This window comes from Pempheris klunzingeri, chromosome 13, assembly GCF_042242105.1.
Source record: "Pempheris klunzingeri isolate RE-2024b chromosome 13, fPemKlu1.hap1, whole genome shotgun sequence".
Classification (NCBI taxonomy): domain Eukaryota; kingdom Metazoa; phylum Chordata; class Actinopteri; order Acropomatiformes; family Pempheridae; genus Pempheris; species Pempheris klunzingeri.
In genome coordinates, this window is record NC_092024.1 from 12,536,310 (window position 1) to 12,563,595 (window position 27,286).

The window sequence follows — 27,286 nt, forward strand, 5'->3', positions numbered from 1 at the left end:
AGAGACATGTATGTTTTCTCATCTGGTCCATAAATGCAAGTGTATTTCAGCACGGGTACAGTCATCTGCAGCAGCAGACCAAGAGTCTGTAACATTTCTGCAGTGAGCTCTGAAGCATCTTCAGATCTGAAAAGCGACTCTTTCATCTGGAGGGTTAAGAAATAAAAAAACATAAGCAGAGTACTGTTAATCCCTCAGCTCAGCGCTGAGTGGTTTTATCACAGAGAGGCGAGGACGACACACAGCGGAGCGACATTGAGCAGTATCAAAGTCCAAGCAAACAATCTCCTGCACATCAATCAGCCTGAGCCACAGGAGCCGACGGAGATGAAATGACAGAGGATGGATTGGAGGCAATAAGCTGACGATCCGTCATCTTAACAGGTGATGGAGTTTCAGCAGCAGGTAACTGAGATCATTCAAGTCTGAGAGAGCAGAATGTCTTAAGAGTCCGTCATTGTTTGAAATGTATTACTGACTTCATAAAAGTAGTGTTATTCAAACTCAATTTTACATTATATACACAGTGGTGGAACAAAGTCATAAGGTATTTACTTTCCTTGATTACTGTAAAAAGGCAGAGCAGCAGAGGTCAACATATCCTGATGATTAGTCCCTCTGTGTGTGTGTGTGTGTGTGTGTGTGTGTGTGTGTGTGTGTGTGTGTGTGTGTGTGTGTGTGTGTGTGTGTGTGTGTGTGTGTGTGTGTGTGTGTGTGTGTGTGTGTGTGTGTGTGTGTGGTCAAGCAATAATGCACGATCTCCCTTAATCAAGCTGATGACATCTTCATGTCTCACACTTCCTGCCTGGTAAATGGCCACATCTTTTAAACTCAAGTCCCCAGTTTGTAACAGCGATAAATTTGTAGTCCAACGCCCACTGATGATGTCACCAGGGGGTCAATGGTATGACCGTCTTTAACGGGCTCTGCAGTGCTCCTCCTGTCCAGTAAACTGACATCAATGTAGGTTCCCATAACTTTTGAGACCGACAGAATTTCATTAAATTTTGCTTTAACTCTGAATTATTCAGAAATGATCAAGCACTGTGAAAAAATAAGTATGCTTCAGGGACATTAAAAGCAATCCTTAAGTATATAAAAACTGACACATATGCATGTCCACAGTTATAAAAATGTTCACTTTTATTTTCTGCAAACAGAAATACTATATTTCATACATTTTCACACTATGTATCTACATTCTGACACAAAGAGTCGTCTGGAGAGACAAACACATCTATAGGAGGGCTTCTCCAGTCAAACAGGACAGGATACAACAGTGGAATATGTTTGCTCTCACAAATGAACAAACTGTTTTTTATATGCTAATTCTCTTCAGCAGAATAATCAGCTGTTTTTCATTAAAGATCAGAAACAGTAATCAGTTTGCACCGAAATCACGAAAGGGAAGATCTGTACAAAAAACTCCACACATCTACACAGAGTGATCCAAGTAAAATCATGACCTTCCTGCAATGGGCTACACTGATGTTCACTATTAAGGTCAGTAGTGGATGTTCTCAGGTTTTATTCAACAGCGGCCTGCTGATGAGTCCTGGAGCACTGAGCCCCAACCTGCTCAGTCATTAGTGTCAAATACATCAGTTGGCCTTTTTGTAATCTTTTCTAATGTTAGTACAGTTTACACGATTCAATCCTATAACCTGTGAAATGAAAATTGCGATTTGCTGGAGGAGAAACGAATGAGCGGCCATCTCAGTATTGATGCCAAAAGTCTTTGAGAGCTCTGGAGTGTTGAGGACAGTTCAAACAAAAAAAATGACTGACCGGTACATAACTGTATTAAAAATCTCCAAAAACAAACTTAATTTCATCATGAGAGGAAAATCTGCAACACTGCCTACTTATGACGGTTAGATGCTACTTATTTCATTGGCATTTCAGTGATTATCATGCCACTGTCAGTGAAACTAGTAAGCCTAATATGAAGAGCAAAATGAAGGCCTCTGATCAATGATCAACCGCTTAAATCAACACTTCATTTGTTTCATCAGGTGACAGCTTATAACATGACTGACAATTGTTTTCACATATGTCATGGATGTGAATTAAAAGGTGGCGATGAGTCTGAAACGTGATAATTGAGCAAGAACAGCAGCAACAGTTCATACAATGTAAGGCCCTCGGTGTGAGTAACTGTTCATTCACGGCAAACCACTCGTGCAGTATTTAGCGATTGCCATTTCTCTGTCCCGATTATTTGAACATGGAGTTGAAGGATCGTCCAATAATGAGCCGGCGGATTTCACTTGTGCCTGCTCCGATTTCATACAGCTTTGCATCACGCAAGAATCGCCCCATGGGGTAGTCGTTGATGTAGCCGTTCCCACCTGATGGTGAGTAGCACATAAATTAAAGTCAGTGTGCAGTAACAGAGCGGGCTGCTTTAGAGCACACATACTGCAGAAATAAAATGAACACGTATTGAATTCATAACTAGACTGAGGAAATCGCTGAGCTCTAACATCTTTGTCAGTTGCTGCTGATAAACAAAAATACTCATCGTATATCTTGACAATGTGCATTTTACACCTGAAGTATACCTTTATTAACTCGTACTTTTCATAGAGCCCAATTCATCTGCAAATATTACCATTTTGTCTACATTAATATAATGATTTTACATTGAATGAATTCAATTAAGTCAGCCAACAACAATGTGAATCAGCTTAAAAAAAAATGAATTAGGCAAGACTAAAGATTAAACTTTTACACTATTCACAGTGTAAAACTATTCACACTCAAATCAGCTTGACAGGATCATTTGTTTGTATAAACACTGTTGTGTTATTACAACATATTACAACATTAAAGCATTTACACATACTGTAAGGCAATAATATGTTCTGTGCAGAGCTTGGCATCATGAGAAAATGGCAACAGACAATATAAAATGCACAAAGAGGAAAATTCTTTCTAATCATATGAAAGCAATTACAAAATCAATGCATGTAACACGTCTGAAAAGAAATCTGTGTTTGTCAAACAAACATTCTCACAAAAAATTGAGTTCAATCAGGAAGACAACTCATTTCTTTCTCCTCTGCACATTATTCTTACTTCCACTACATCAAACCTCTTGGCTTCTACCCATCCATACTACATACAGTCTATTCCCACTTCGCTCTATTATCCCTGAAGTTTAAAAAGAGGCGACTCCCTCCTAGTTTGCACTGTGTGGCTGAGTAAGCTTCCTCTCTGCTATCCACACTGCAGCCGTTCACTATCATTAACCATATCAGCTGCACCTGTCGAGCGTCCAGCTCCTGATGTTAACATGAAACCAGCTACAAGACTGCATCCAGAACCAGAGGCTACCAAAGCAGGGGCTCATCACACTGACAGCTACATCCCAAAGTTGGGTGTAAACCCCTGATGAAGTCATTTCTATGTAGCTACGGCAATGTTTTTTGTCCATAAACTAGATTTCCTTGAGTAAAATGAATACAATTTATCAGGAAAACACTATATTTGTTTTTCTGTGCTGATAAAACCTGATAGGTGCCTTTATTTTAAAGGTTCGGCTTTCATTTGAACGACTCAGATTCTTGGCACTTACCCAAACACTGAATGCCATCCAAAGCAACCTGAGTGGCGTTCTCTGCACAATACAGGATCACTCCAGCACAGTCCTGCAAAGACAACACAAGTCAGCACAGTCACTGTGTGCAGTGGTGGAGAAAAGATACTTGAGGTTTTGTAAATACAATTTTGGAAAAAGTGAAATTAGATTTCGGCTTAGAGAATGACAGTCTTGTGCAAATACTTCGACGAAAGAATATCAAAAGAACATCTTTCATTCAAGTTAGATTAAATTCTTATACAAAATAGAATGAATTAAAGAATATTTTACCACAAGTCAAACACATATATGTCCATTCACATTTTTTTCCCCAAACTTCTTCACATCAATATCTGAGATTAAAATAATCAGTTTTTGAATTGTTGACTGAATTTCATATATCAAAATATTCCAGATGATGTCGTATGTTGACATTAAACATGCTTAACACACTAACCACTATATGGTCTGGAATCAACTGTATTTAACACCATCAATTTAGATTGAGATTTAGAAAAAAAAAGATATACAGAAGCTACAATTGAAAAATTCTTTGCACACAAATGCATTGATATTTTGGGCAACTTTTGTAGCCAGACGTAATTGTATTTTGATAAGTGATTATAAATCCTCTCACCATTGAACTGAAGTGTCCTTTATCACAAGCCCGGGCAACATTGTACACATACTGCCGACAGGAGCTCAGCCTGGTGTACATGTCGGCCATCTTGCCTTGCATTAGCTGCAAACAGTGGAACATAAATGTTATATACATTAGACTTTTACATTCCATAGCTGCCAAATTCACTCTAAATGTATTAATGAACTAAAATGCATTAATTTTATGAAGCATGTTCACAATTTAAACTTTACTTTCTTAATGAAATGAAGACGGTCAAACCTGAAAGTGTCCAATCTTCTGTCCAAAAGCCTCTCTGATGTGTAGGTAGGGAACAGCAAAGTCCAGAACTGACTGCATGATGCTGAAAAGTAATAATGTTTAAGACTGATTAACCGTTCTCATTTCATAGGTTATTCAACAACCGATCGCACACATTACAGGTTGTGAAAAGCAAAAAAAAGTGAAAGAAAATGTTAATTTTGATGTAAGCGATGTAGACTTCCTGAATTTAATCTGCTGAATTGTTCATTTGTTCACCATTAGAGTTTGTCCAGCAATCAATTGTTGCTTGTTGTGAACATCTTTTAAACTGCTTTTATGTTGCCAAAATTAAAAGATTTCTGAGAACAAATATAATAAGTACATTAGAATGATGTTAAAGTATGCCTGTACTATTACTGATTGTGTGAACCCACCCAATAGGTCCTGATGCAAGCACCAGTCTCTCCAGGTCTAAGCCGCTCATCATCACATAAACACCTTTGTTCAAGGGACCGAGGACGTTCTCCTCTACAACAAACAGTTTAAAGAAATTAAATTAAAGGCCTTCTTGATAACAGAGAATCAACTTGAAGGATCACACAACACACATGTAAAGAAATGAGTAAAACAAAAAATCTACATTCTCCTGTTTTACACAAGTGAACATATGGCAGAGCTCGCACGTAAACACAAACCTGGGATTTTGCAGTCTTCAAAGATCAGCTCGCAGGTGTTTGATCCCCTCATGCCAAGTTTGTCGAGCTTCTGTGCTGTGGAGAATCCTGGCATTCCCTTCAAAATACACATGCATGTATGCACAAGCACACTTCTTTTAACTGCTCATATGCCTTTTGCATAATTATGTATCATATTCACTCAACAAAATTCAAGGCAGACACCCAGAACAGAACAAAACATGTAAACCCACTCCGTCCTCACAAGTAAATCTAGAGGCAGAGAAAAATATGTCTTTACTTGACTGGTTTTACCTTTTCAACTATAAAAGCTGTGATGCCTCTTTGATTGGCCTCAGGATTCGTCTTTGCATAAACAATAAGGACATCAGCATCTGGCCCATTTGTGATCCAAAACTTGTTGCCATTCAGGACATAGTGATCGCCTGCAGAAGAATATAGTCAAAATAAAAAAACTGAAACAGTCTGGGTCCACTGCAAAATTTACAAATGTTATTCATAGTTCCATAGTTCCATAGACACTGTGATTGTGGTTATCTAATTGTTACCTTCTCATTAAAAGTTCGAGCCATCACTTTAAACAGTACAACAATATACAGTGGGGCAAAAAAGTATTTAGTCAGCCACCAATTGTGCAAGTTCTCCCACTTAAAAAGATGAGAGAGGCCTGTAATTTTCATCATAGGTACACTTCAACTATGAGAGACAGAATGGGGGAAAGAATCCAGGAAATCACATTGTAGGATTTTTAATGAATTAATTGGTAAATTCCTTGGTAAAATAAGTATTTGGTCACCTACAAACAAGCAAGATTTCTGGCTCTCACAGACCTGTAACTTCTTCTTTAAGAGGCTCCTCTTCCTTCATTAATGGCACTTGTTTAAACTCGTTATCAGTATAAAAGACACCTGTCCACAACCTCAAACAGTCACACTCCAAACTCCACTATGGCCAAGAACAAAGAGCTGTCAAAGGACACCAGAAACAAAACTGTAGACCTGCACCAGGCTGGGAAGACTGAATCTGCAATAGGTAAGCAGCTTGGTGTGAGGAAATCAACTGTGGGAGCAATTATTAGAAAATGGAAGACATACAAGACCACTGATAATCTCCCTCGATCTGGGGCTCCACACAAGATCTCACCCCGTGGGGTCAAAATGATCACAAGAACTGTGAGCAAAAATCCCAGAACCACACGGGGGGACCTAGTGAATGACCTGCAGAGAGCTGTGACCAAAGTAACAAAGGCTACCATCAGTAACACACTACGCCGCCAGGGACTCAAATCCTGCAGTGCCAGACGTGTCCCCCTGCTTAAGCCAGTACATGTCCAGGCCCGTCTGAAGTTTGCTAGAGAGCATTTGGATGATCCAGAAGAGGATTGGGAGAATGTCATATGGTCAGATGAAACCAAAATAGAACTTTTTGGTAAAAACTCAACTTGTCGTGTTTGGAGGAGAAAGAATGCTGAGTTGCATCCAAAGAACACCATACCTACTGTGAAGCATGGGGGTGGAAACATCATGCTTTGGGGCTGTTTTTCTGCAAAGGGACCAGGACGACTGATCCGTGTAAAGGAAAGAATGAATGGGGTCATGTATCATGAGATTTTGAGTGAAAACCTTCTTCCATCAGCAAGGGCATTGAAGATGAAATGTGGCTGGGTCTTTCAGCATGACAATGATCCCAAACACACCGCCCGGGCAACGAAGGAGTGGCTTCGTAAGAAGCATTTCAAGGTCCTGGAGTGGCCTAGCCAGTCTCCAGATCTCAACCCCATAGAAAATCTTTGGAGGGAGTTGAAAGTCCGTGTTGCCCAGCGACAGCCCCAAAACATCACTGTTCTAGAGGAGATCTGCATGGAGGAATGGGCCAAAATACCAGCAACAGTGTGTGAAAACCTTGTGACGACTTACAGAAAACGTTTGACCTCTGTCATTGCCAACAAAGGGTATATAACAAAGTATTGAGATGAACTTTTGTTATTGACCAAATACTTATTTTCCACCATAATTTGCAAATAAATTCTTTAAAAATCAGACAATGTGATTTTCTGGATTTTTTTCTCATTTTGTCTCTCATAGTTGAGGTATACCTATGATGAAAATTACAGGCCTCTCTCATCTTTTTAAGTGGGAGAACTTGCACAATTGGTGGCTGACTAAATACTTTTTTGCCCCACTGTATATTGTAATCCTGGAGTGTCTCAGTACATAGCAATCACATAACACTACCCCATCATTAACCTTACAATCAACAATAGTTTCTGAATCTGTAAGGCGACGCCACCAAGTGATGATAGCACTCATGTCTCACTCACTCAGTGGTGTGTCTGTAGAAGGTGTACATTCATAGAAATGGAAATACAGCTTTTATGTGCTTTGGCAGATGACTTTAAATGTGCTGCTTTGATATTGTGAAAGACAAATGGCACCGATAATGTCTTTGTCTTCTGCGGCCTACTGGTACACTTTCTGAGCCTTCTCTTGTCGTATCTCGTGCCTTTAAATCTACAGTAACTGATTTTCTTTTGCCACGTATGGACGGCACTGACATATCATCACCTTTTATGGCAAATTTGCTTGCAAACAGTTGTGCATTTATTCATCCGTTTTTTTCGGCTACCTGACAAATGTGAAAGCTTCACTCTCTGTTAGCTGGTTTGCTTGCTTCATGCTCAGCCCGGTCTCTCCACCTACTGCAGAAGTATGTGGGAATCACCCACTCAGATTTTTTTTTGGAGAAAATACAAATTGAGTCAGCCTAACCTGGTATTTATCCATGCGCCACTGTGCAGTTCCAGAACTTGTAAAATATCTAAGTCCACCTCAAAATACAAATTTACTTGCCTACTTTGACAACTTCGTAAAAATGTTACAGTAAATATCCAAAAATCAAGAGATTCTCAATTCATTTGACTTTATGCATGATGCAGAGAGATGTAGATGTTTTTTGTCTATGAACCATCAACCAGACAGCAAAATGTTGTAGCCCAAAATGTTGTAGCCTAAATTGTTCTCTTATCAGGTTACATAACATTTTGCATTCAATGCATTTTGGAACAGGCATGATTTATTTGCTCATGATGGTTGACATCTGAGCAAAAAAGACAAATGGCTCCTCTGTCTGTAATATGGACTTTACGCTGGAATCTGCCTGAACAATCCTCATCCTTTTAAATCCAGGACAGATCTGGGATTAATTCATTTGAAAATCAGGAGTTTGTGTCAGCATGAAAAATTAGATCTTTTAAACATACTGGTCTATTTGCTATATGCTATTACTGTACCTAAATGCTTTGAATTCAATGGTTTGAAAACTGAATGTGGATTTAATGACTCCACAGAGGTGGTAGGCATCCATAGGCCTCCTTCAGCCAACTTGGGCTCCGTTACTAAACTGGAGGACCTGTTCTCTCACAACGTAAACTCAGAAATGACAATCCTAGGTAAATTTAATCTTGATTGGTTATATAACACTTCTGGGCGCCACATATTCATCTAAATATTTCACAATTCAATAAAGCCAAATCAAATTAATTCTAAAATTAATTTACCGCTCATTTTCAGTCAATTCTATTAAAAATAAACCCAGTAATTCTTTACCTGCCCATGTAACATGTAATAACCATTATTATCTGACCAGAAAGAGATCTGCCAAGCTTTTAGTAACCTTTGTGTGGCTGCTGGTCATTTGTTTAAAAGACTATCTACACCAGGGGTGCCCACACTTTCTCGGCTTGCGAGCTACTTTTATGAATGACCAGGTCAAAATGATCTACCTACATTAAAAATGCTAAACATATATTTATTTAAATATATATACTGAGTATACTTTATATATACAATATATGTTGATGGACACTGCATAACTGCAACTAATGTAATCCTTGGTATTACACATAAAAATTGACAACAGTAATGCACATAGGTGACAAACAGTGATGTAACCATCAATATTGCCTATCACTACCTTACTCTGATGACTCGCACTGAATGGAATCGAATATCCCTTCCTATCCTATTCCCTATCACAGAATATCCCTTCTTTAGTGGATATAAATTGGAAGGCTAACTAAGTCACTTCGCTCACTGGAGTTTTGCAGTAGCTAGCGTGTTTGACCGCGCATGTCCCTGCCCGTGACCCGTAGCAGAGAAGAGATCTGAGACTGGCTGCCCTGTACGTCAATCAAGTCGCAAACGCCATTAATGTCAAGCGATCTACCTGCACTACCTTTGCGATCGACATATTGGGCACGCCTGATCTACAGCTAGTGGTGTAGTGTTTGTATATACTCTGCAAACCCTGCTTCACAGTTCACACTACAGTCTATTTCTCCTGGCAATGTAGCCAAAGCACTACAAACCATTGATCCCTAGAAAATCAACTGGAGCTGATAAACTCGATCCGTCTACAGCTTTCTGTTCCATTTATCACTGAGCAAATAACACACATTTAATCTTTCCATTTCAACTGATACAATTCCACATATCTGCAAATCTACTCATGTGATTCCTTTGTAAAAGGGAGGGTATAAAGGTGACTCAATAATTATCGGTCTTTATGATACTCAACACTGCATTCTGTATTACAAAGTCAGCCGGTCCTGTTTGGCACAGAGACATGATAAACTCTTTTCATCCGTCGGTGGACGCTCACCTCTCTATATAACATTTATGCACTGGCTCTACTGACTATCGTCTGCTTAAAGTCCTGCAGATTAACTCTGAATTTAGAAAGTCTGCTTTTAGTTTTTGTGTACCAAACACATATTGGTTATCTACAACACATTCTGAAGACTTCACTCTTCCTACACCTGGACACTTGAAGACTATGATCTCAAACTACTTAACCTCAGTGTGCAATTGTTTTAATTCAGTATCGTACTTTGTGTTTAACTCTTTAACTGCTTTTCTCTGTATCTCAACATCACTGCAAATGGAGGAAACCACACAAATTTTCAAGACTTAAATAAAGGTTTCAATGAATGAATGTCAACAAAGTATTGTAACATGAGATACTGTAAACTTAACTACATACACAGTATAGGATCCACTATCTGTCAGAGGATCAGTGGTTGTAGCTTTTTGCTTTGCTGCCGTCTCTTTACATCAAATACCGACAGTCTGGCCATCCAGCACACATGTGCCAACTTGCTAAGTCAGAGTCATGAGGAAAATGTAATATTCAGAGTGAAAAGGGATAAATGCAGACAGTGTTTCTGTCAAACCCTGAGTCCGTACATTACATTTCACGTGATAGGCCTCTACTGTATACATGCATGAGAATAAATACATGAAGTGCAAGATAAGATGAGGATTTAATGATCCCCAGGGGGGAAATTCTGGTTTCAGATGTTCCAGCAGCACAATGACAGAGACGAGTTGAGATAAACAGAACAAGGTAAGAGATAACTAATAGAAGTATATAAACTAAAAATAGGAACAGATGTGAAGATAGAAAGATATAAGAGCAATAGAAAATAACTTTAGCATGCAGCACTAATGTGGAGGAATAAATCACACTCTTTGGTGTCCTACCTTCCTTCTTGGCTTTGAGTTTCATGGATACGACATCAGAGCCAGAGTTGGGCTCACTCATTGCCAGGGCTCCTACATGCTCTCCTGTCAATAACTGGCAACAGGAAAGATGATAATGAGAATGAAGATTTGAATCCATTTTTATGTATTCTTCAAACTGTATAATGTGAAGCATGTGCTGTTTTGTTCCAGACCTTTGGCATGTATTTCTCCTTCTGCTTCTCGTTGCCGTGGCGTACCATCTGGTTGACACAGAGGTTAGAGTGGGCGCCGTAACTGAGAGCAATGGCTGCTGACACTCGTGATATTTCCTCCATCACAATGACATGATCAAGGTAGCCCAATCCCGTGCCCCCATATTCCACTGAAAGAGATGCAGTGAGTAAATTCATTTTAAAACATTACAAAAAAGGAAGGAGCCTTCAGGTTATGCTTTGTTAAAGAAAATTAAGTTCCTCCCTTATGGGTTCATTAATAGAAATGTTTTGCACGTTTCCTACACAGTAGGTACATGAAGTATTTCTACATATAGAACGATAGTATTTTTTTTTTTTGGATGTCTTACCTGGAGCAGTGATCCCAAGGAGTCCCAGCTCCCCCATTTCTTTCCAAAAATCCTGGTGGATGGACAAGGCAAACAGTTACCAAGACAGAAATCCTGCTTTAGGTATGAAGGTAAATTTACATTACATAAAAACACAACTCCCATTTGAGATACAGCACAGCAAGGGTGTGTGCAGGGAACTACAGCTACGTGAACAATTAAATGTTTCAACTCACCCGCATCCCTGGAAACTCATTCTTCTTGTCAATCTCGTCCGCATAAGGTCCAAGCTTCTCCACACAGAATTTACGCACCACCTGTCTGAGCTGTGCAAAAAACAGAACATGAACTGTAGACTTTGAAATTACAATTCATATTTGTCATCATATTATTTTAAAAAATGATGAGACTGGCATCAGTTCCCATTTTCCCTCCTTCATTTGACAGCAGACTGAGACACTGATTGCCTATATTTATAAGCAAGTGTGCTGTTTGGGTTAAAGGTGAATGTGCTGAAATAATACCTGATATTTGCTCATGTGGGGATTCTTGAACCCTTAATTTTGAATTCCTGAATCGTTGGGTCTCTCTCTTGAGTAAAGAGTTTGATCTAGACCTGCTCTTTGTGGAAAGCATCTTGAGATAACACTATTGTGAGTTGGCGCTATATAAATACAGATTGACTGATTGATTGGTTGAGATGTTCCACAATTATGCATAAATATATTTTCAAACATTTATTTCCTGGTGTCCTGGACTGGAGGGCAGCCACTTCCATCCAATCAAAGCCTTTATATGAGCTCCACCCCCTGCCCCCCTCCTGCCCCCAGCCTCTCTCACTTGGTGCCAAGTACTGTCACCTTACATTACAACGATAAAACCTTATTGCAAAGTGTGTTTGGATGAGCTTTCACCCCTTGTTACCTTTTCTTTACCATAGCTGGACTGCCAGCGTTGTAAGTTAGCTTAGCTATCAAGGTTAATAGTGTCAGCTCAAATTGCTGCAGATGAAAAAATATAAGAGCAATTTTGCTTAGTAGTTAAATAAGAGCAAACCAAATTGATGTGGATTAACATTTGGCAGTTTTTGAATGCGAAAACTCACTTTGCTAGTTGAGTAATATCAAGACCTTGATATTAGCCGACTGTTAGCTAACGTTATGTCATCACGTCACATCCCCAGATATCTGTCTTCTTCTGTCAGTAAACCTTATTAACCTGCACCACACTTTAGCTTTGTTTAATGCCTCTCAATGACTGTTGTTGCTCATCTGCTCATGTAGGTGAAGTGAACTTTGCGTTGTTTGCTAGCTAGCCAGTGTGGCTAACCTGTATCTGCTCCTCGGTGAGTCCGTTCACCACATCGTCCACCGGGATGCCCGCCCCGGCGCATCCCCTCCTCGCCACCACGGGGACGGACAACCTGGAGCTGAGGCGGAGAGCGTTTCTGACGGCCAACATGGTGTCGCTAGCAGACCGACGGAGAGAGAAAAGGCGAGAAAAACAACGTGAAGTAGACTCGGTGGATGGATGTCAGACCCGCGGTGTAGCTGCTCCTAAGACAACAGGAAAGTGAGAGGTCTCACTCTGACACTATTTCACAACACCACTCTTTGTTTTGGTGCGTCAGCGCCGCCCACTGGACTGGAAGGATAATCAAACAATACAATCACACCCGTGTCTTCAAAAAAAGTTAATTAAATGAAGGTTTACTGTATTTTGCATCTCTCTTGAACAATCCTTTTGTATGCTATAACACTATCTGGTCTCAGGTGTAGCATTTTGATTAGTTACATTTATTTAGGAACACGCAGCAAATGAGCACAAAACTGAAACAAAGAGTGCCTAAAACTAGAGAAGTGAGCCAATTGGTACTGGGCCATCCATTGTTATTTTGCCTCATTCATTACGATACATTCATAAGCCATTTCCCCTCTAAATTTCTTAGATGGTGTATTTCGAATATCTGTTTAAGGCCACGAGAAGTCAAATTGTCTAATATTTCACAAATAACATCAAATTGATATGAATTTGTTTTGTGTGTGTTTCGTGCCTCATTTATCACCTCATGACTCTTCAGATTTATTTTGTGGCCCTTTGGTTGGGCCCAGCTCTTCAGTGGGAGTATTGTTATATTGTTGTACTGGTACGTTTACTTAAGCAAAGGATAAGTACTTCTGCCACCACTATGATCCATCCATTGTTGTGTATTTGTGTTCAGAGAAGACACAAGCTCTCTGGAGAAAGAGCCTGACAGGATTAGCCAAACTGTCCTCACCACAAGGAGGAAGAGGAGGTCAGAAAGATGGAGAAAGGGAAGGGGAACTAAAACAAGGTTCTGATGGAGATATAGGGCAGAAAAAAGCATGTGAGAAGTGGAAAATATGATGTGGTGAAGAAGGTCAGAGCATAAAGAACAAATGAGGTGTTGATCACATTTTGACACACTTATTTTTTTTCTCAGTTAGAAAGAGCATATGATTTTGAGCTTATGGTATGTTTGTGACTGTTTTTGTTTTTTTTTAGTATTTTTGCAGGTTGTGTCTATTTGTATTTCTATTTCAATTTCAGAACTTAAAGGTAAGAGAAAAGAATAGAAACTGAATATGATTTCCTGGTGATTTCCACATTATAGGACTTATAGGACTTGAATAGGACTTAATTTGACTCATGTCATTGTTGCTTTCTCTGTCCATGCTGAGGGCTCAATAGAGACAAAATCACCTAATTAAATACTGATGTCGCCATCAAAAATGTCCCACACAGCATTTAATCTGCATAATTTTTAATTTCAGTGCATAACATTGAATGTAGTAGCCTACCAGCATATTACTGTAACTCACCAGTTTGTGTTTAGATGCTGTTGTCTCAATATATTACTGTTCGTGTTATCATCTATTTTTTATACACACTTTCAGTAAAACTTTTGGTGGCCTTAACAGTAACACACAATATATGACACACTCTATCATACGCGAGTGTCAAAGAGGTTTCCATCATTGTGTCATCTTCAGTGAAAGCTGTGTGCAGGGATCCCAGTTTCTACGACACGACGTTGTCCTGTTTGTCCTTCAAAGTCAGACAGCGTGCAACAACAATACCCTACTGTACTTTCTCTGAAATGCAATACTCTATATGGATGTAGTCATATGTGGTAAAAATAGATGGTAACAAATCAACCTAAGAAGACCTTCACCATCACATGATGATGATAAATGTTTCAGTTTGCTTCTAAGTAATGAAAGAACATGGAGAGAGATGCATGTATTTAATAACTCCTGATTCACCACAATGTCTCTAACTGTTTTTACTGACAAGCAACTCGTCATCCACTTTCACACCTTCTTTCCTCTCAGCGCGGACGGTTTCTTGTCAGGAGACGAAGGGCTGTCAGCAGTAAAGCCGCAAAGGAGCGCCCCCTCCTGGATCATTAAGACATGACAAGAAAGAATGACTTTTTGAAATGCCATCACAGTTCAGTTATGGCACGCTTTTTAAATCTCCAACTATTTTATCTTTTTTCAAAATTTCGCCCAGCATCAGGACTGAGTTTAATAGAGACAAAACGCTTTAGTCCAGTTTCCCCATGCGCACTTATCCACCACGTGTCCACGTTATTTTTTATTTGAAATGACACTATTTTGTGTTTGAAGCTTTGAATATAGGTTTATTGACTTGTGCGCGTCTTTCGGTAAAAACATGTCGATGCAACGACTAAAATCAAAATGTGTTTAGTGCAGCTGATGGCCAGACCACAATTTGATTTAAAGCTGTGCCCGTTCAGAGTCGGATCAGTGCGAGACAGAAGAAAATCTCCTACAATTTAAAAACTTAACCGTCAGCTGGTTTAATTTTTCAGCCAGGAAGCGAGAAAGGCAATGCGGAAGATAATAAACCTTGTATGGTTGTGTGAGTGAGTGCGCCGGCGCGCGCGTGTGTGCAGAGCGCGTCGAAGCGCGAGCCACGCCACCACCAGAGAGGGGTTCCCCTTTCCAACAGTACGCATGCAGCGGAGAGGCTCACGGAGGCTTTTTAATGTGTGAAAACTAATGCAACGAGACAACGAGGAAGTGCCGCAGAGGGCCGAGCGAAGACCTAAACTCCAATAGCGTTTCTGAAAGTGAAATGTCCAGATTTGAAGGTTAAAGTGAATCGGCTCTGCGCCTCTCGTCGTGCGCTCTCGCGACGGATTTAGATCTCCAATGCCCAAAGAGTGCAGGAGAAAGACCTCAAAGGACTTTGGGCTTTCTGGGGCTCCGCTAAACGAGGGGTCGCGCACAGAGCGAAGACCAGCCGGGAAGTCATCCCAGATTTGCGATGAACTCGTTCAGAAAGCCGCTCAACTCGCCCCGCCGTCTGCAACCGGAGAGTCGACTGTGATGGATGCGCGCCGGGTACCGCAGGTCACCATCACCCCGGAGGGAGGCGGATCCTCCCGGGAGATGCAGCAGGAGGACTGGGATGATGTGGTGGACGGCACCCTGCGCAGGAAGCTGTCCAATTCCTCCATCTCCTCCACGGGGTCATCCGCTGTGGAGTCCGAGGACGACTTGCTTAGCGACAACGAGAGCAAAAGCAAAGGCATCGTCACTTTAGAGCATCTGGTGGACACTGTAGAGGTGAGTCAAGTGCAAAGACACAATGAGGCACTGAAGACCCCTAAAGTGGTCCTTAGGTTGAGTTTTCATGGGTCAGGGGCAGGTTTTTCACGTGTTTTCCAGCGAATTACATCACTGTAGTCTGTGGCACGTCCCAGTTACAGAGTGAATGAAATAATTCAGAACACTGTCTTTCATCCCAGTATAGATTACTGTGTCAACCACAGCAAAGGTCTGCCCATTTGGAGCACCCTGGGACAAAAACATATCATATTGCCATCCTTTACATCCTCCCAAATCTGCATCCTCTTTAATTACCCAGTTACAGTAAAGGGCTGATGTTTTGAAAAGAAGAAACAGTGAGGCAGAGCAGCACATAAACAACAGCAGGCAAACTACTTCCTCTGGGATTTCTGGCTACAGAGAGGCAATTACAGAGTATTTGTTCAAAGTTTGTAGTTGATTTTTAACATGTCTTATAAGTGAGTTCTCCTGCAAACTTCAAAGTTTTTGCATCTGTTCTCTGCTCATTTGCTGTATGTTGTTCTGAGATCTGGGACATTTCAGTTGTCAGAGTCAGAGTCATGCTGCTTTTCTCTTGTTGTGAATGCTCACGTAAAAAGAAAGATAAAACATCCTTTAGATTCTTGCCAGAGAGCGCAGGATAATCTTCAGGAAATATGATTGTCCGCATTGAAATCACATTATCTCTCCATGTTTAATGGCTTATCAAAGCCTTTCACATCACCTTAATGATCCCAGGTCCCATGTGAACACCAGCTAACATGAAGAAGCTCCTGAAAGCTGGATAACATTTCTTCATTTCAAACTTGAGTCTGAGCTGTGCTTTTGTTACACATCATTTTGAGTAAATTCTATGTTTTGGAACTGTGCGTCCTGACCTTTAACACTGCGCGTCCCTCCTTCAGCACACACACTAATATTGACGGATTGGCCTTCAGCTCAATAGACGCCAAGGGTGGAAATTTGTTTGCCTTTGACAATCTTGGCTGATAAAACTTCACGTGTGGCCAACAAGTCTCTGCCTTGTGGAACATGCTTGCATGTGTGTTTAATAGTGCTGTTAGTTGCACAAACTCTTGATTTTCAACAAGTGAAACATATATTGTTGCAGTTGTGGAGCTTTTCTGATCATCAGGTCCTCATGTGATTTGTGGGTAAGTTGAGTGTGATCATAGTGAGTCACCTCTCGGTTGGTTTTTCTAGTTAACAGCACAATCTGCTTTTTTCCACACTGTCACCACATTAGACTCAGCTTCAGACTTTCATCGGGTGTGTGTTTTTATGGCGCTACCACTTCTCTCCTCTTTCTCCATACAAGGACTGTAGCTGTCACCATCTTTTAAACAGACTGAATACACATTGCCAGTTAAGCCTCTGTGTCCATGTGTGTGAAAGAGAAAGAGAGAGTGCAGGATATTTTTCACTCAGCGTAACATTGTCCAAGCAACTGAGGCTCAGTATAAAAGCTTCCCCTAATAAAAGTCCACTCCAGCTCTACATTGGCTCTTTAAGGCGTCGTAACTTAAATGAAAACATGTTGTTCGTGTCACCTCTGAAAATAGTCACTTTAATGCGTCTCCCCTTTCATCCCACACACACACACACACACACGAACACACACGAACACACACACACACACACACACACACACACACAGTATAGGCTAACATGTCATTGTGTAATAATATTTTTTGTGGTCAATATACGATTTGAGCCTTGGCCTTTGACATTTAACAAAGAACACTTCAGGAAGTGTTCAGGAAGTACTTGGCTTTTGGTAGGTAGGTACTTTAATGCATTTATAATACAGATACATTCCTAATAGGGCAGAACAAAGTGTGTTTTAATGGCAAAGAAGACAGAGCCGACAGACAGACAGGCTTATCGTTGCAACAGGATTCATCTGGCAATCTTGCAGTGGTTTACATCCCATTAGCACTTCAAGGTGATGATACAGCTTCTCATGGAAGGCATGTGTAATAATGATCGGCCAATAAAACCTGGTGAAGTGAGTCACATCTTCACTCTTATCGGTCCCTGGAACTGCATTGGGAAGTTGGTGGAATTTGCTTTCAGTAGTCTAGTCTGACTCCTCCAACTTTGCTGCGTCAGTGTGTCGTACACACACAACTGGCTTTGGGCTACAAATTAGAGTGTCTGACAGAGCAGAAAGTAGAGCGCTGAAAAAACAGTAGAAAGCAAACTAATGCTGGAAATAGGTTCTGTTTCATTTATGAGAAAAAAACTTTATAGCATATCTTTGTATTAAGTAGTGGTGGGAAGTAACTGTGTCCAATTAATCAAGTTCTTTAGTTCTTAGTTTTTCTATTTTCTTACAGGAAAATATAGTTGATTTTACTGCTCTGCATTTATCTGACAGATAGAATTAAAGATTTTACATTGAAAACACATATGATAAGCTTACACAAAACAATGCATTGTTAGGAGTTAGTGTTTCCCAGCCTTTTTGGCAGTTCGAAGCACAAAGAAAGAAAAGATTCAGTATTTCATAAAAACAATACAAATTCAGACAAATTCATCTAAAAAAATGTATACAAATTTGTGTAGTCAAACAGTGTTTTTATCTTCTTTCCCTCCCCATTAATCATCTCAGATTTATCTTGTGGCTCTGTAGAGGTCAGACCCTCGGCTGGACTAAACTGTCTAACCATGTACACATATAGTCCAGTGGCTCCACTTAGACAACAGACAACAGCAAAATGCTGCTTAAGCGTCAGGACCAACAGTGTAACACTTTTACTTCAATACTTTTAAGTGCATTTTGCTGATAATACATTTACACTTTTACTTATGTAGGAATAAAGGGTCTGAATACTTCCTCTTCCACTGACAGTAAGGCAGCTTCTGATTCACTGCGCTTCCTGCAGCTAAATGTAGTGAAAGTAGATCTGTTTTTTCAAGAGTGACAGCATTGTTATTCCAAGTGTTGTCAATACAAACTCTTGACGTATCTGTCATCAAGGCCTGGCCCGGACAGTGTGGTGTAAATAACGCGAAGTTTCAAAGTCAGACTATGTGTGAAAAACAAATATTAGCCGTAGAGCTACAGGGTTGTTGTATTTACATCAAAACTCAAGAGTTCAGATCTCAGTTTCCATTCCTTCTCAGTCTGTGGATAAGACGTTACACCATATGACTCCAGACACTGAAAATGCAATCAACCATCAACCTGCTGAAAATAGTTATGAGTATTTTTGTTATATACTGCCTGCATAAATTGACAAGCCAGTGAAGTATTAAAGACTTACTGCAATAAAACAAATGCTTGTTTGTGGAAGCCTAACACCTTCACAGTGTGATATTATCAGTAAACAAGTAGCGCTACAGTAAGTGAAGCATATCACCTGACATTTAAGAGAGACTTGGCTGGCTGCTGCTCAGTTCTGCTATTAGTGAGGATGGTGAACTGTGAGACGCTCATGCGTGAGCTGAGACAAGAGTCCCTGTTTCATTTCCTGTTTGAATCACAACACACAGAGAAAAATGACCTCTCCAAAGGCCGAAGATAGGACCTAAAAACGTGCTATTTTTCCTTTCCAATACCTGAAAGTTTGTTTGGTTGGTTTATTTTTCTTATAATTATATTTGAAAAGATTGTATAGAAATATACAGAGTGTTAAAGAGTGTGTTATTTGAGATATGGTCAGTTTTCTGGGATGGAAGAAAACAGGCAGTTCCCTACAAGTGTGAAGCACTACTGTGTCTCTGTGAAATATGCAAGCTGTTACTGTGTTTTTCTTCTGTGTGTGCGTGCATGTGTGTGTGCGTGCATGCGTTTGTGTGTGTGTGCATGCGTGCGTGTGTGTGTGCAAAGTGAGAGCCGGAGAAAGAGAGAAAAGGAGAACGTGAGGGTGGTGGGAGGAGAGTCCTTAAACAAACAGCCATGAAAAAAATAAACATCCCTGCCAAGAAAAGATAATTCACTCGTCAGTCATCTTTTTTTTTTCTTTGTTCAGGATTCAGTGCATACTTTGATGCTTTGCAGTTATATGACACCAAAACTTCAACAAGTGCGCAGGAGTCGTGAGGCCAGCAGCAGAGGCAGTCCAAACTATTTGGTATCAGACCTTCAGATTCTCTCTTAAGATATGGCAAAAGATGACAAATTATCCATGTTTTATTCAGTGTGAAATTTTGAACATTTCATTTTCCACAATACATACCCTGACACAGGACTCAAGAAAAAAACAAAGGTGAGAAAGGGCATTGACGTGAGGTCTGGCATCCTCAGCAGAGCTGGACACAGGACAAACCCCATGGAGACAATTTCCATAATATTCACTTATTGATGTCAGGCACTCAGATATCTTTTAACACTATTCCACCTTTGAGCAAAACTATCAGTTTTCATTTGTAGACTTGAGGTAATTTTTTCCATTGTGCAGACCTGTTTAAGTCTAGTCCACTGAGTTATTGTTGGTGGTTTTTACATCTTTCCAGTTCACACTAATCATCTTCTTGGCAATCAATAAGAGTATCTCTAACATGTAGCTCTGGTCCGTGTGGTATGTCTCCTTAGGTACAACTCCCAACAGGAACAACAGAGGATCTAGTGTCACTTCCAGAATGTTTTCAATTTCCTCTTAAACAGTTTTCCAAAACGCATGAATTATTGAGCAATCCCAAAAGATTGGAGTGTGTGATCTCCAATTTTTCTGCATTTCCTCCAACAAAAATGCAGCCTGGGGTTCTTTGACATACCTGGAAATTATAAAAGAATAAAAAAAAAAATCTATTTTTTAATTTCTAATCAAATTCCCTACATTACTGACTATAAATTCCTTTGTTTGGTCCAACGGAAGGAAACATCTTTATTTAACTGTGTAGGCCGATTCCCTGTTATCATCATTGGTTCTAAATGCTACTTCAATATAAAAGTAATGTAACCAGAAAGGCCTCTAGCTGTAAATTCATGCTTGTGATGTTAGATAACAGATTTAGACTTCTTTCTCTCTGTGAACCAAAGTTGCAAGACCATCACAACGCCAAACTGGAGGTGCTGAATAGAGATGTTGAGTGCAGATATGAGTTTCCACAGAAATGGCATTTAACTGACCTAGATTGGAGGTTTCACGCAGTGGAAAACCAAAGGCCTGGCATCAGATTGACTGGCTAGAATTGCTTATGTGATCAGATTTCTGTTCCAGCAGTATAGGGTGGACCAAGGTCAGTGACCTTGCAGCACTTCTTCCTGTTATCAGATCATTTATGTCAGCGAGGTGCACAGATAGACCTAAAAGATTCCCTTCTGTTATATTCTCTTTTGTTTCTTCTTGTTTTCCAGAGCAAGCCGTGGTGGAAGTTAAAGACGATCGTGCACTGGCCCTTCAGCGCTACTCAGAGGAGAAAACTCAACTGGGTTCAGCTAGCCGGTCATAAAGGTATGACCTGTTCAGATCATATCACATACTGCTAATACCATCACATGCTGTTTGTGATACTCTGTAGATACCCAGCAGGGTCATCTGATCTCCTGTTTTGCTTGTTGCCTTACCTATCAGCAAATTTGGAGTCCAATCTCGAATGATTGAAGTTAGGTTTTTCATTAACACTATTTCCCTGCTACAGACGCAAACATTGAATTCAAAAGAATTAATTTGGTCTAGTTACATGTCGCTTGAATTTTGCCAAAAAAGACCCACATGTACCCCTGAATTCCTGAATTCCTGAATTCTAAATCCGAGCATGTATCTTTAAATGCCTGGACATTTTCTCATCCCTCCTCTTTGTGTACGCCTGAAATCCAAAGTATCGCTCTTTATGTCATCGCAGGTAACTTCAAAGCAGCAGGTGAGGGCACAATCCTGAAGAAGTTCTCGGAAAACGAGATGCAGTGTTTCGAGAAGCTGAGGGATGACGCACTGCTCCCGTTTGTGCCAGGTTACCATGGCACTGTGGAAAAAGATGGAGAGTGTTTCCTTCATATGACTGACCTGCTGGCAAACTTTGACCTTCCCAATGTCATGGACTGTAAGATGGGAGTGAGGTACGGGATTCATGTAACTACTTAGAAATAGATGTTTCGGCATTTTTCAATACATGTAAGGAACATTTCTTTGTAGGTTATTTCTGCTACACTAAGTGCCAGTTTGACAATGTCCTTGTTTATGTATTTGATATTTGTGTCAATGCTCATGTTCTCTGGAAATGGATTAATGAGGCTGTGACAGACTGGTGACGATACGTGCAGCCTAACAGCATTTTTGCTCTACAAGGGAACACCTGTTGTAACTGCAGGCTTTAAGCTTGGCTTCCTGCCACAGCGGGTGGGGTGCCTCACTGTACACAGGCTCAGATGCACGTACAAACGCACACACACACATATATACATAGATGCATATATGCAGGAATGCACACATGAATGTATACATGGGCATGTTTGTGCATACATAGGAGTGCAAGTACGGACATTCACCCCTTTGAGATCTTTACTTTACTTCAACAAGAAAACACGCACATGGCATCAGGCACAAACACACGTGCAGTACACTTACAGACACACATATGACGACACACACCTGAATAGTCAGTTTGATTGTCCACTAAGTGTCTGTGTGTTTGTATTTCTGACGCTTCACACACCCGTACATACATTGACACACTCAGGGTGTCCCTGGAGACTCCCCTTTGTCAAAAACACTCTCAACCACAAAGTTGCAAAACCGCTAACTTGCACAAACACACACTGAGACTTTCACATAGTTGAACGCTGGAGTCTCCTCTCAGCTTCCCTCTTCAGCACAGAGGAAGTGTAGCTCGCAAACTGAAACTGAAATTCGCATCTGTTCGCACATAACTGAATACGACAAGTGTGAATGTGCTGCTGTACTGTCCACCAGCAGAATTTAATACTTATACAGCAGGCTGAACTCAGCTGTGCAGTTCAGTAATGATATTTTTATGCTGCTGATCATCTCTGCATGAGTGATCACCATTAGACATGTTGCCTATAATAATAACAGTGGGCTTTTGTTAACTATGTATCTTAATTCTTAATAATTAAAGGTTTGAAGGTAAGACAAATAGTAAAGTAAACAACCACTACCATTTATTTATTTATATACACTCAGAGAACACTTTTAAATTTGTCTGTAAACATACAGCTCCCGCGCCTGAAGGACTTATTCCACCTGCTGTTTCAGGACGTACTTGGAGGAGGAGCTTGTCCGGGCGCGGGAGCGGCCCAAGCCGAGGGAGGACCTGTACAAGAAAATGGTGGAGGTGGACAGCGAAGGGCCGACTCCCCAGGAGCATTCCCAGCGAGGCGTCACCAAGCCTCGCTACATGCAGTGGAGAGAGACCATGAGCTCCACCAACACCCTGGGCTTCAGGATAGAAGGGATCAAGGTAGAGGGAGTGACATGCCATGTGGACATGAAAATGATAATGGTAGTTTGAGGCTTAGGAAAGCTACTTTGTGACTGCAGTCATTTCTGGGGTGAATTACTAAACACATTGTGGAAATCTAGAGGTCAAATATCAATAAAAACACACATATACAGATGAACAAGGCACTAAAAAAGTAGAATTGCACATATGAGCAGCATCCATGCGTATAATTATGTGACTGGGAGAAGAAGAAAAAAGCTTGCATCCCTTACATGGAGGAACTAAAGGTGGTCGACTAATATTAACTAAGGGTCAAATAGCTGTGTGTGCAGTAGAGGCGAACCCACAGAGAATTATCATCTAGTCCCCTTCAGCTTTATGGAGCGTTTTAGCTTCTCTGCACAGACTGCAACGTTACTGTTCTGATATAGTTATATAATATGATATATAGGTTAGTTGCTTCGACAGCAGCAGGTACTGTACATCACTTGCACAGCACCAAAGAAGCACTCTTTGAAGCGACTAGGTGGTGATCACAGTGGAGCATTTAGCTGCTAAGGAGCCAGATGTTTTCCTTGGGTAGGGTGTAAAACAACTAAAAAGCGAGCTAATGTTGGACTTGCATTGATCAGGTAGCTAGAAACTCTAAATAAATGCTAATGTTGCTTCATGTCTGCTGGCCAAAAAATGGTATTCATTGAAATTATGGCAGGTTTAAAGAATGCACACGAATTCAGTCACATCATAGGTACACAGTCTGCCTATCTCTGCAGCAGAACCACAGAATACTATAAAACATACTGTATACTATGAGGAATGCCTCGTCACACCCTAATCAAATGACTTATTTTAACTCCGGCACATTCTTCTCTTTTAGAAATGTGATGGTACGTGTCGAACTGACTTCAAGAAAACCAGATCGAGGCAGGATGTCATCCAGGTGTTCAAGGACTTTGTTGGAGGGAAGGTCGACATCGTAGTACGTGGAAATCAGCTAGCCTCAGTTAACACACACATATGCGATGTATTCATGCGTGTTAGAAACGCACACAAAACATGCTTTACTTTGCAGATACACAAAGCAATCTTGCAGGCATTACCTGAAAGACTAAACCAACTGCTAACACATGCTTGAGTAAGCGCTCGCATCCGTGTTTGACGTTTGGACAAATGTAAATTATTTTCTCTTGCATTTGAAAAAGGGTTGGAGTGAGTCTAATGATGAATGAAAACAGCCTGAAGTGTTTGAAGAGCAAACCACAGAGGCATTGCACAAAGCAAATATTCACATTGTAATGTTGTTTGCATTTTCTATCGTGGATGAAGGTTCCCAAATATACACTGTGTCGACACCCTGTTACGTTACAAAGGTAGTTTCTAATGTATGTATTCAGAGTCAAATATGTGACTCATGGGCTTCAGGTAATGCTAGTGTTTTATGATATACCCATCACTGTTTTTTGTTGAAACGCAGAAATCTTACCTGAGCAGACTGACGGAGATCCAGCAGGCCCTGAAGGCATCAGAGTTCTTCAAGCGACATGAGGTGATGACTGATCTGAGGATGAGTGACAGGTTAAAGGAAAAACAAACATGACACACCTAAATAAGGTGTTGCAGCAGGAACTTCATCTGAAACTCTGCTTGAGGGAGTGAACAAATTGTTTCTAAAGATATATGTGTATTTTGTGTTTTGATGATAACGATGGAGATCGCTGTCTAATACAGCACATAGGTCAAAAACATCACATGGGTGTTTAATTGGGTTGAGATCTTGTCACTGTGAAGGCAATTTCATTTTCTTACTCATCAAACCGCTCGGTGACCCCTCGTTCCCTGTACGGCAGAGATTCCCAACCTTTTTTGGCAGACATGCCCCATAACCCCGTCAGACAAACTCAACCATCAACATCTTTCCAAATGTGTTCATCTGAATTGATTTTAAACTGGATTTAGTAGCATCTAGTGGTGAGGTTGTAGATTGTAACCAGCTAAATACCCCTTGCTTCACCTCTCCCTTAGGAGAAACTACAGTGGCCTTAGGGTAAATAATAAATCCTCCATTTGTCAGAATTTGGGTTGTCATACTTCTAACAACATAGAATGGTTAGCCATCACCAGAAACTAGTGACTCCAACTGATTCAAGCTGCCACTTCCATGAAAAATGCACAAGGCCCTTGGTCAGTCTGTGGTGGTGTAACATGGCAGACACCCACACTACCATACTATTTAGTATGCCAGAAAAAATATTTGGTATGTCCCAACACATAGGCTGTCAAATGCAGTATGCAAAAAAAATTCTAGAATGTTCTGCTACATCAAGTCACATTTTGCTGCATGCAAGCCAGTATGCTTTTCTGGATACACAATGACCCACAATCCTCTGCAGCAGAAGATACACATTGACAGAGCTGCTGAGAGAGCACAGACAGATGTCGCAACAACATGGCAAGACGGTGATAGATGTGTGAGCAAGAGGGTCAGAAATCAAGGCACAATGTTATGACGAAGTTTTATGTCCCAATTGTGTGCATACTCCATGCAAAAGTATGTTTGGGCAGTTTGGAGCAGGGCTTCATATGTAGATATGAAGGGCTCATCCTTAGGTAATGACAGGCTGTACTGAGTGCACTTGTCTAGTTTCACATTATTAACTGTACAAAAGTAATGTTTTTATCCTATAATCATGATTTAATGCGAGTGAACTGTCAATTTTTACGTGAATGGTCAAGTTTCCATTCGTGCTATTTCCTCTAATTTGTCACCCACATGTATTCATGGATGAATGGATGAATAGAAGCAGGACAAGTAAAAGCAAAAGCTAACATGACACCCTTCTTATTTTTTGTAGGTCATTGGCAGTTCTCTGCTCTTTATCCATGACCACACGGGCAATGCACAGGTCTGGATTATTGACTTTGGCAAGACTACAGCGTTACCAGAGGGCCAGACGTTGAACCATGACATTCCCTGGCAGGAAGGCAACCGGGAGGATGGCTACCTATGGGGGCTGGAAAACCTCATCCAAACACTGGAGTCTGTAAGCAATGAGGGGAATGGTGAAGAAACTTTTTGCTTAGTTACCCAAGAACTAAGCAAAGAACCAAAGAACCAAATTACATACACAGATGTTCAGTGAACTTTGACTTGTAGGTGGGTGAAGGGAACTAAAACTATTTCAACGGGCACCACAGAGAGACTCTTAGGGAGATTTCATAATTTGTTGATTTGCTTCGGGTCCTCTATGAGCAGGGTTAAAGGTACATAAATGCGACAAGAAAGGACATTTTGTTTAGCCACTGACAGACAAAGACATGACGGACACTAATTCAACTTCCTACAAAATGAACTGAAGTGAAAGTGTAGAGACTTCAGTTTCAGGGATGGGGTGTTACATGTGAAGGAGATGCTCATGAAATGCAAATTAAAACAAGGAGAAAGTCCTTCTCATTACCATCGAACCCTCAGCCCTGATGTTACATCTGTAAGTGTAATATTAAAGGAGAAGTTCTGTGCAGTATGAACCTGACTGCCTCATAGTCACATGACTACAACACATTGTTAATATAGTACTGCATACTGTATCATGATTAAAGTGTAATATCTGTGTCAATGTTCTGATGAACAAATATTTCTGTCACTGACTTTGTTGCTGTAATCAAACTTTAATTTAAACTATAAAATTCAAATTAAACTTAAGTCATTTTAATGTCTTGTGCTGTAGAAAAGCCTGTTGGATATTGCTGTACTGTCAAAGATGTTCTGCATATGAAATGAATGGAAACGTATATGGAATAAAAGGGAAAATACTGTCTTAAAGTGTTAGGTAGGGCTGAGTTCCCTCATTTTCATTTTATGCCATTGGCCCAAGTCTCCGTGTAACTGATCAAATTCACACAAACAAGAGGAATATATGTTGATTTATTTAGGGCATAGTTAGGTTAGATGAAAATGTGACAGCCAGTATATTGCATAGAGTGCGTTTTTGGTTGAGGCCTAACACCCACAGCTACATCAAGAATGCAAGAAAAACAACTTTTTTCGTGAATGTAAAATAAAATGCCCCAG

The 27,286-nt window shown here is 40.5% G+C and overlaps 2 protein-coding genes across 2 annotated transcripts; one reads left to right on the plus strand and one right to left on the minus strand.

The window, feature by feature from the left end:
• Nucleotides 1–1,120: 1,120 nt before the first annotated feature.
• Nucleotides 1,121–12,829, minus strand: ivd (isovaleryl-CoA dehydrogenase). Its single transcript, XM_070842051.1, has 12 exons — nt 12,575–12,829; nt 11,482–11,571; nt 11,267–11,318; nt 10,896–11,065; nt 10,702–10,795; nt 5,456–5,586; nt 5,162–5,258; nt 4,901–4,994; nt 4,485–4,566; nt 4,221–4,325; nt 3,581–3,653; nt 1,121–2,351 (listed from the first exon to the last, which is right to left on the minus strand). Exons 1-12 carry the CDS (start codon nt 12,704–12,706, stop codon nt 2,218–2,220), a joined length of 1,254 nt encoding a protein of 417 aa, XP_070698152.1. The 5' UTR covers nt 12,707–12,829; the 3' UTR covers nt 1,121–2,217.
• A 2,410-nt stretch (nt 12,830–15,239) lies between these two features.
• itpka (inositol-trisphosphate 3-kinase A) lies at nt 15,240–27,037 on the plus strand. The gene is made up of 7 exons (XM_070842050.1): nt 15,240–15,864; nt 21,173–21,269; nt 21,661–21,874; nt 23,031–23,235; nt 24,095–24,196; nt 24,692–24,763; nt 26,070–27,037. The coding sequence occupies exons 1-7, from the start codon at nt 15,448–15,450 to the stop codon at nt 26,355–26,357; spliced, it is 1,395 nt and encodes a 464-aa protein (XP_070698151.1). The 5' UTR covers nt 15,240–15,447; the 3' UTR covers nt 26,358–27,037.
• Nucleotides 27,038–27,286: the final 249 nt, after the last annotated feature.